Genomic DNA, 11,050 nt, shown 5'->3' with positions numbered 1-11,050 from the left:
CCCGATCTGCCGGATGACCCGCCCTCTCGGCCGCGTACTCCAATTCCGGCACCGCCCCCTACGGTGCCTTGTTAGTGGTGCGCGTGCTTGTCATTCAAGCGCAGATCCCTCATCCTCTGACCTACAGAACCTTCATTCTAGCGAGCTCCGGTGGTTACGCCCCTGATTGGCCGAGCTAGATTCCCTGTTCGAAGCTGAACTTTCAGCAGCACTTTTTGATTGGTGGAGAATGTTATCGATAAAAGGAGCTAAGCCCCGCCTTTACCCTTGTCGATTGGGCCCACATTTCATCCTTCAAAGTAAACATCTCCGCCCACTCCTTGCCAGTGGGCCACAATAGCAGTACAACTTCCGTTCTTTCCTTCGCATGAGTGGTGGAAAGATTTGTCACTCTCTTCCTCGTGAGCCACACAGAACGGCGTTCACTTTTTCTACCCTCGCACGAGCTGGCTCGCTTTTAGCAACGCCTTCATTGGAAGAGGTGTTGCTAGGGGGCTACGTCCCGCCTTCGAACCAAAGAGAGGAAACAACTCTATTGAGCCCTACCATCCGCCGCCCCCCCCCTCCGCGCCTCTCCGTGTGCCTGTCTGTCTGGCAGGCGGCTCCGCCAAGTCTGATCCACGCCATCGCGGAGTTTTTGGGAGGCAAGCACGGAGCAGATCGGAGGTTTGGTCTCGGTCAATGTGGGAGCCGAACTCCGCGCTGTCAGGATCGGTAAGGGCGAGTCTGAGAGGGACGTTTCGTTGCATCAAGTGCAGCCCTGTAACCCACCTTGTCTCCCCCCCCCCGCGCGCATTCCCCCAAGCGGGGAAGAAATATGAGTCTAGGTTGTGTTGAACGAGACTGATGGGAAGGAAGGAGACTCAGTCGAGGTTGGAAGGAATATCAGAAAGGGGGAGGGGGCTCAGAAAATTCAGGTGATGGAGGAAAAGCCTTGCAGAGTCGATGGAGAGGGCTCTCCTTTAAAAAGAGGGAGGGACGGCTGGGGACACAACTTGAAAGGTTGCACCTGATGAGAGGGACGTTTTCTGGGAATATAATGCGAATTTCTGATATATATAGATATAGATACACATACTGGCAAGTAATCCCTCTGTCTTTAATTTTACTTTTGGCCAAGGACTGCATAGGACTGCATCCCTGAATGCTCTTACTAGGCATAAGAGCCATTCAAGAGAGCTGTACTTACCTCTGAGCAAATATGCTTGAGTATGTGTTCTGAGGCGGCAATACTGAATTTCAGATTATTAATAATTTGATTATCAATATTAATGTTACATAACAGAATAAAGAATAAGGATTGGAAGGGATCTTGGAAGTTTTCTAGACCAACCCTCTGCTCAAGCAGGAAATCCTACACCATCTCAGACAATTGGTGATTCAATATTTTAAAAACTTCAGGTGTTGGAGCATTAACAAACTCCTGGAGGCAAGTCGTTCCACTGATTAATTGTTCTAATTGTCAGGAAATTTCTCCTTAATTATAGGTTGCTTCTGTCCTTGATTAGTTTCCATCCATTGCTTTTTGCCCTGCTTTCAGGTACTTTGGAAAATAGGATAAACACCACTTCTTTGTGGCAGCCCTTTAGATACTGGAACACTGCTATAACATCACCCCTAGTCCTTTTCATTAAACTAGACATACCCAATTCCTGCAATTGTTCTTGTAGTTGATTTCATTAGATGCCACTAATTGTTTCTAGCCCCAGATTAATTTTGGGAAATAATCTTCATATATTGCAAAATAAAAATAGGTAAGGTATATGATTTGATATTATCCCCTACTGTTCAAACAAGAAGCTACGATATTGTCAAATACACAAACTGAGAACGGTTTCGTACTAATCCTACCTTTGCTGTTCTTGAGTGTATCATGTTGGTAGTAAAGTTTATAGGACTTCCACTTATGTTTGTTTAAACATAAACTTTGTAGGTAGGGATCTTGATAAAGCTTGGAACGTAACTGTACAAAAGAGTCAATTTTAATTCAAAAGAAAGTTGAATGAATCCTATCTGAGGGATAGCTCATTCTAGCCAACAAAGTGTGGGATCCAGCCAATCATACACCAAGTTAAAATAGCCTTTTTATGCCTGACAGCTGAAATATATTTTACACATTATAATTTATTTTGTGCACATTGCAGCATAAAGATTGTAAACTATTCTAGAATATCATTCTTGAAAATGTATAAAATAGATTTGTTACATTTTGGAATAAGTGTTTGAGTATATCAAAGTATATACTGCAAAACCTAGAAGTGTGACAAAATAAAGTTTGGTTTTTCACTTTAAAAATAAATTGCTTTAGGTAATTTGCATAATTAATATCCATGCATTAATAAACTTTCCCCTTTGTTACATTAAAAAAACCACAGATTTTAGAGAGACTCTGTCCTCTAAGTCCTTGGATGCCATTGGTTGGGTATCCCTGATCTTCCTGATTTTTAATTGACAACAAAATATACCCTCAGGTTGAATGATCATTAAAAAAAACTATCCTGAATCCTCAGAGAACCTTATACTTACCACAGTCACTTTTTTACCATATTTTTTTTTTAATGATCTGGTTTTCGTGTTGTTTTGCTTCAAAATCTTGATTTATCAAGTCAGAAATTTTAAATAGAAGCAGGCTTTAATTTGTAAGAGATTGTATATTTGTGTTAAGTATATATTCCCCAAATATCAAGTAATTAACACATCATATTTAGCAAATATGGTTTTCAAGCATCTACAAAGAGATGGGAAAGAGATAGGAAATGAAAATAAGAGTGCTAAAAGCATTTGACCTCAGTTTTAAATCAGGGACAAGAATCACATTCTGTGGGAAAAATAAACAATTAGATACCATATTTATCTATAGTTGATACTGCCACAGTGGTTGTATTCTAGAAAAAATTTCTTCAGAATTCAGGAAGTGATAAGACAGATACATAACCTTCAGGTGGTTTCAGTTGTTTCAAGTTTATGATTATAAATTTGATAATAAATACCAGAAGAGCTGCTGCATAGTTAAATGTTCTGAACTTTCTTAAATCACTTTATGTGTACTAAAATTTATTTTTTAATACCTACACTAAAGTATCTGAACTATGAAGAGCTCTGATTCCTGCCTAAAAGCTAGCCATAAAAAATTCATTAGGAAAATTAGATTATCTTTATATTTTGGCAAGTAAGTACTGCTATTGAGAAACTAGAAATTAAAACACATATTCACTTTGGCCGTTATTTTCTTTTCCTTCTTAATATTATTATTATGTTATCAAAGCAGCCATTCAAAATGACATTTGTTGGTAGTGTACGTCAGTTGGACATGCAGCTGCTAATGGATCAAGAATCAGTATAAGACATTACAGATCTTCACTGCTACTAGAAAGGCACATTGTTTCAACCTTCCAAATTCATCAGTTAATCTCTTCTTTCCCTTTCATCAAAGTTTACAACAGAATTGTTTAATTGCATTTCCCAATGTAACATATCTTCTTTCATTAATACAGTACTTTTTAAACTACTTCTTTTCTTTGCCATTTTAAACCCAAATCATTAAATATTTTAATATGAAATTAATGTTTAAAATACAGATAGTTTATAAAATAAAATGTTGAAATATTCCATAAATTTTATAGGTATCAAAACTTATATTGTTAAAAAATCACTCCTATTATGTTGGGCGATGGTGATTCTGTGGAAAACATGCTAGGATTCTAGCTCATAAAAGTATTTAATTTTTTAAAAAGTTGACAGCAACAATTATGTAATAAATCAGAAGCTAGTCTGACAATGTTTTAGCTGGGGTGAATTTCTAGTACTAATTTTCCAAAGGAAGAAGAGAAAGTTAGGTTTGCAAAGCAGTCAAAGGTGTCTGCTTAATATTTTACTATGAGGCTGAAATTTGATCTAACAGCTGAGTGGACTTAAGCTGATACTGTATGAAGACTCCTTTTTCAACACTTTGTCATGCTTTCATGTTTGTCCAGAATAGGTGTGCTCTTCCTCCAAAGGTTCTTCAGTGGGAGTTTTTTCTCTTTTGTTTTAATACAAGAAATGTGATTTCTAAAACAACATACACACAATTACAAAAAAAAAAAGCTTCTCAATAAATTCTGCAAAATGTAGGAATAAAAACAATAAGAAAAAGACCCCTATTCATCTTACTTTTCCTAGACTGAATGTCTTTGCTAGATGTCAGCAAACAATACAATAATAACCTCTCTGTTAGGATTTATTTGTACACTGATTCTGAACAGAAATGTCTTTTGAGGATATGTTGTTAAAACAAAACAAGAAAAGTATTTTGAGTGGCAGTGCTATGAGTATTTTGATAGTATTCATATTATTCCATGAAACATTCAAGCTCTCTATTCTTGCATTTCAAATAAGGGTTGAAATGAAATATTTTGGTTGTCCCTGATTTCAAGAGAGCCAATAGAGAATACAGCATACTAAATAATGTGTTGGATCTTTAAATAAAGTGGAACTCATTGAACTTGCAAATTGAGGGAGAAGGCAATTATTTCACCAATTCCCCTTTCTGCTATCTGCAGAGTTGTAAAATTCCCATCTTCAGCAGGAAAGCTCCACTAGAAAATAGTTTCCTCCATCAAGGAAGAATGGATCTATCGCACAAGGACAAAACAATGTTTCTGAAATACCTTACTGTAGCACTCTTTGTTTTACTGTGTGGTGTCTGTATTTTTTAATATTCTGTTTGTTTCATCATAGAAAATGGTATCGATATGTATTGTCTGCACACTGGTTTAAGCATCAGTTGCAGCATACAGTCATGTGAGGAAAAAAGTACACCTTCATTGAGTTCTGTCAAGAGATAGTAAAAACAATCTGGTCCTCAGCAGTTCTGAAAAGTAGGTAAATACAACTGCAGATGGACAACACTGCATGACATATTACACCATGTCATCATTTATTTTACAAAAAGAAAGCCAAAATGGAAAAGTGCACCCTTATTGCTTCCATAGATCTGAAGAGACTAAGTAGCAGCCAAGTGATCATCAGCAGGTGTGATTACCACTATAAAAGCCAATGTTTTAGAGTTTTCTGGTCTCCAGCATTGCAGTGTGTATTAATATCAAAGAGTAAAGACATCAGCAATGATCTTAGAGAAGCAATTGTTGCTGCCCATCAAACTGAGTTATAAGGCCATTTCCAAACAATTTAAAGTCCATCCTTCTATAGTGAGGAAGATTACTCACAAGTGGAAAGCATTTGAGACAGTTGTCAATCTTCCCAGGAGTGGACATCCCAGCAAATTCATCCCAAGGTCAGATTGTGCAATGCTCAGAGAAAATGCGAAAAATCCAAGAGTTACATCTCAGACTTCACAGGCCTCAGTTAGCATGTTAAATGTTAAATTTCATGACAGTACAATTAAAAACAGATTAAATGTTTAGTTTGTTTGCAAGGATTGCCAGGAGAAAGCCTCTTTTCTCTAAAAAGAACATGGCAGCACGGCTTAAGTTTGCAAAGTTGCATATTAACTAATCACAAGACTTCTGGAATGCTGTCCTTTGGACAAACAAGATCAAAGTGGAGGCCATAATGCACAGTGCCATGTTTGACAATAACCAAACATAGCATATTGGCACAAACATATCAACCATCAAACACAATGGTGGAGGGGTAATGATTTGAGCTTGTTTAGCAGCCACAGGACCTGGGCACCTTGCAGTCATTAAGTCGATCATGAACTCTTCTGTATACCAAAATATTCTAAAGTCAAATGTGAGGCCATCTGTCTGATAGCTAAAGCTTGGCCGACATTGTATCATGCAACAAGACAATGATCCCAAGCACAACTGCAAATCTAAATGGCTGAAAAAGAAAAGAATCAAGAAGCTGCAATGGCCCAGTCAAAGTCCAGACACAACCCTCTTGAAATGCTGTGGCAGGATCTCAAGAGAGCTGTGCATAAACAAATGCCCACAAACTTCAATGAACTGAAGCAGTGTTGTAAAGAAGAATGGGCCAGAATTCCTCCACGGCGATTTGAGAGACTGATAAAATCATACAGAAAACGATTACTGCAAGTTATGTCTACTAAAGGTGGTTCTGCAAGCTATTAAACCATAAGGTGTGCTTAGTTTTTCACACATGGCTTCTCCATTTTGGCTTTCTTTTTGTAAAATAAACGATGATATGGTGTACGTATGTCATGTGTTGTTGTTCATCTAAAGTTGTATTTACCTACTTTTAAGAACTGCTAAGGCCAGAGGATTTTTAGTATGATATGTAAAACCATAGAACTCAAAGAGGGTAAACTTACTTTTTCACATGACTATGACTAAATTCTATTGTGCAAGCTGAACATAAATGGAAAATCACTCTCTCTCTTTCTCTCTCTCTCTTTTTTCCAGATTACTAAAGGCAGCAATGGAACGATTTGATGTAAAGCCACCTCCTTCCCGGAGCCGTTCAAAGACTGCTTTATACGTGACCCCTCAGGATCGCGTGACTGAATTTGGCAGCGAATTGTATGAAGACGGGGGGAAACTCTATTGCAGTTTTTGCAATGTAGTCCTGAATCATGTCCGCAAGTCTGCAATCAACGATCATCTCAAATCCAAGACACACACCAAACGTAAGGGAGAGTTTGAAGAGCAAAGTGTCAGAAAGAAACCACGGACCCTGACTGCCTCTCTACAGTGCAACAGCGCAACGCAGACAGAGAAACCCAGTGTAGTCCAGGACTTTGTAAAAATGTTTCTGGAAGCTAGCATTCCCCTTGAGAAGGCTGATCACCCCGCTGTACGAGCATTTCTCTCCCGCCATGTGAAGAATGGGAACTCCATACCCAAGGCTGACCAGTTGAGGAAAATCTATTTGTCTGACGGGTTTACAAACCAGCTTATTAAATCTGAAGAACACTGAGAGGAAAGCCACTTGGTTCTGTGTGTCAAGTGTTAACAATTGCATAGCAGTGATGTGGTTTATTTTTCTATTCATACACCTGCAATAGGTTTTGTATTGTAAAATGACAATCTGTCTCGGAATGCAGTGGTGTACAACCAAGAGTTGATGGCTATAGAATAAGAGCTTAGCACTAGGTTGCTGAACTTTTGGGAGGGGAGGGGGGAGGGCAGGAAATGGCAAGTAGGTGCCATATTGCTTAGTTTGTAATCCCAGTCCTTAATACCGTAGAAAACTTTCTCCAATTGTTTCTTTTACAGTATATTTGTAAGTGAACAAATTAGGTATGGTTACCCCCAAGTGTTTAATTTAGGGCTTTAGTACTAAAGGTGTCTTATATGTGTCTTATCTTATTTATATGTGTTCTTTGTATAAATTTATCTTCAATTTAACTGTATTTAGAGTTTTTGCAGTATTCTTGAACTTTGATTTCCAGTACAGTTGTCACAGTTCTGCTGTGCAAACAGCTATTCAAAGCTTGCTTTTTTGTTTGATTCTCTGTAATTCCATACAATATAAAGTAATTCACTCTTACAAAACCCACATAAGTGCCAATGCACTTTGCATTGAAGGCAAAGCATAGCACATGCATTTAGATTTTTATTTTCATGGTCCTCTGTTTGGCTATAAATGGACTTCCTGAAAGAAAAAATGTATGAGGCACTTGGCAGGAGTAAAGAATGGTTTTGCAAGATTTTAATTATACTGCAATTAATCAGAAGTTGTAGATTCTGAGAACAGCATTATATACTGTAAGCAGTTACTTATCAGTGCCAGGGATTTGCAGATAATGCCTCTCTCAAATGTTATTTTCTGACATGCTATTTCCATTTCTTAAAATTATGAAATAGAATTGTCCTGAATATTTTTAATCCATTTGAATATCTAATACTGTATGTTTGAACATTGCTTCAATTTGGATCTGTGTAAATACCATGTCTGAAACAGATTTGCTAATACCTTTACTTAAATACATGTTTCCTTTTCTTGTTTGAATTCTTTGCTGGGAGCATATGATTATTGATAATTTAATTCTTGATTAAAATGTTCTTCATGTGTTACTTAGCTGCAAAGTATAATTTTGCTCAAGTTAAGCATGATTGATTAAATAGTACTTAAATCCTAATGATTTAAATTGTTATATAACACCTGTTAAATTTTGTTTCTAAAAAGTTAATGTTCCTTAGATCATGCCCCACTTAATTAACGCTTTACTTTCTAGTAAATTAGCAAAAGAAGCAGAGCAGTTTCTTATGACTGGTATGCTTACAAGTACTAAAATGAAATCTGCACTCCATTCCAGTGAGGGAAAATACAATGGAACTTTTCACTATTGAGATCCTATTTGAATTAGATCATGCATTATTGTCTTAGCCTTGCATATTTATCTTTGAATTCAAATTGATAGACAGCAAGCTAGGCTGCTACCACTGTTGCACATTTGAAATGTCCATCAAGTTCATAACAAAGCTTACAATTAATAAAGGTCTAAGTTCTGCTTGGTTTATTAAAGTCTGGTGCTTATACAAATTGTTCTCTGACCTTTTCCAAGGAATTGCTTGGTGTATTAAAAATTGTGACTTTCATCTTTAATTGACAGATTTTTGTAGAAATATTAAGCAGGTCTTTTTTATAAGAAGTAAACCCCAAAATGAGTCATTCTATGAGGGGGGGAGTCATTAATAAGTCATAATTAAATTTTTATTCATTAATTTCAATAGTTTGTAAGTATTATTAAGTCTGAATATTGCCTAAAGTTTCTTCTAATTTTGGAGGAGCTTTTAGCTTTCTTCACAAAAAAAATTTCCTTTTCTATGATTCGTGCTTTTTTATTTCTTGTCAAGTTACTCTAAATTTTGCAAAAATGTAAAATTTTGCAAAATGATCCATCAAAGCTTGGGAAAAAATGAGATTGTTCTTCCGTAACTGAACATTACTAAACCTTAATTTAATTACCTATATCTGGAGCATAATTTCTGTAACAAAGTGTTAGCGTGCATAAGTCATACGATAGCATAAACAAGGCCTGCTAAATATTATTTTTTGAATCCCTAAGACTACTTGCTGAGTTTTAAAATATGCCCATAACTATATTTTCAGATGTGCATTTCAATTTTATAAACAGGCCTGTCATTGTAAAATTTAGGATTAAATGAGTGCCTCTTCCTACAAACTAAGCTCGCTATAATAAATTAAAATTAGGAAGATGTCATACTTTTTATCTAAAAAGAGTGCCATCTAAACCAGGGGTCTCCAACCTTTGCTGGCTGGGGAATTCTGGGAGTTGAAGTCTGCCAGGCTTAAAATTGCCAAGGTTGGAGACCCCTGATCTAAACAATATGTAGGATTTTGTTTTTGTTTTGCAGACTTAACTCTCTGATACTTACTTTAGAGATTTTTGTTTGCTTATATAATGAAACATATGCATTAGTTTAAATAGGGGACTGTAATGCATTATCATCAGTAGATGTGTATTTCTTGTCTGCCTCATTCATAAACCTGTATGAAGGTTAGTAACAGAGTAGAGGCCCTATATGTAATACAATGGAAAATGCATGTTTTAAATTCCTTAAGATTATATCATTCTGCTACTTTGCTACTTCCATTTGCAATCTTGTATACATTAACGGCGGGAAGTCTTTCGTGTTTGAATGTTTTCTTTTCACTGTTCCAGCTAACATGCAGAATAGCAGTCCACGTATCTTCCCAGATTTCTCAAATGGCTTACCACAAAATGATTTATAACTTACTCCATGGTAGGCTACATAAGCCTGAAAAGACTGCAGCCTAAGGGGAGAGTTAAATTGTCTTTTAATCTATATGCGTAATAAAAATCATGGCAAGAGGCATTACACTTTTTTAAAAACCACAATTTTATATGTGCAAATTTTTGTCGAGAATGAAATCCAGAGGAGCAAACAATCGAGACTTTACTTGAACCTGCTTTATTATTTTAATAAAATTTGTGCATATAGTGAACAAGGAAATCAGTAATGCTATCCAGCCAAGATAATACAGCATTGTGCCACAGATTTACTGATCAACTATATGGACAGAAAAGGCCAAGGCTGCAGTCTTCTGCTTCAGTATTTGAAAGTTAACCTGTATTGGATTTTCTGTGAAATGTGCTTCCAAATAAATTGCATAAAATCAGGCTACATAAATGTAATTTCTAAGCCTAAGGCCATATCTGGCAACTCATTATTTATGGTGGTTGACTCTAGTATGTGTTCAAGACAAGCTTGTATTCAGGTTTTCTTACAGCTGAAATGGGTGCATATGTGTACATCTGTGGGAAAAACAAATGTTAGGGTTTTTGAAAATATATTATGAAGCAATTTCATAATCATAATGTTGGATATAAGCATGGCATTTAAAGTATCCTGAGTGGGCGAATGAAGATACTAATAATGGTCTATTAAATATAGACTTAGCTTTACTCCCAGAAAATCAATGGGTCTTGGTCATTGCTTGCTTTTCACATTAATTTCAATAGAATTTAAGTATAGCCAAAAAAGTACAAGTCTAATTAGAATTAAGCTGCAGTAAATTTAGATGAGCTTCCTTCCATGTGGAGCTATTCTGAATTGATCTTCAAATATTTGATGCCTATCTGATTATCTCTTAAAAAACTAATTTCTAATGCCAACTTTCAATCCTAATACTGGATTTAAAAAAGTTTTACCCAATCAGTCTAGTTTACTATAGAAAGTCTTTCTTTTTCTAGCTAAGGAATGTTCTTACAATAGCATCCACCATTTTAACACGTATTTTTGAGAGTTAAATCAATCGCAACTATACAAAATTTAACTGCTAAATTCTTAACTTGATTCTGTGTCTCTCTCTTTTATCCTTTGAACAAAATAAGGAACATAATTATAATGTAATAATTGCATTTAATTTATAGATGCACATTGTATGAATAATCTTGCTACCCTTTTTTATAATTTCATCTTTGAATTTGCTGCTAGGGTGATTTTTTGTTTGTTTGGTTTGTTTGTTTTTGGGTTTGCTCATGCATGTTGAGCATTCATTGTCTTTATGTTTTTAATGCTCTGTGTTAACTTTACAGAATAAAACATTTTAAAGTAAAGACTGCTTGAAGCAAAATGTTACATTTAGAAGTATC

The 11,050-nt window shown here is 36.0% G+C and overlaps 1 protein-coding gene across 1 annotated transcript; it reads left to right on the top strand.

The window, feature by feature from the left end:
• Positions 1-510: 510 nt before the first annotated feature.
• Positions 511-11,014, top strand: CGGBP1 (CGG triplet repeat binding protein 1). The gene is made up of 2 exons (XM_058184835.1): positions 511-714; positions 6,369-11,014. The coding sequence occupies exon 2, from the start codon at positions 6,385-6,387 to the stop codon at positions 6,880-6,882; it is 498 nt and encodes a 165-aa protein (XP_058040818.1). The 5' UTR covers positions 511-714; positions 6,369-6,384; the 3' UTR covers positions 6,883-11,014.
• The last annotated feature ends 36 nt before the right edge of the window (positions 11,015-11,050 follow it).

The sequence above is a fragment of the Ahaetulla prasina genome, chromosome 5, assembly GCF_028640845.1.
Source record: "Ahaetulla prasina isolate Xishuangbanna chromosome 5, ASM2864084v1, whole genome shotgun sequence".
Lineage (NCBI taxonomy): Eukaryota > Metazoa > Chordata > Lepidosauria > Squamata > Colubridae > Ahaetulla > Ahaetulla prasina.
Note: the sequence above shows the minus strand (reverse complement) of the source record. Positions and strands in the feature narration are given on the sequence as shown.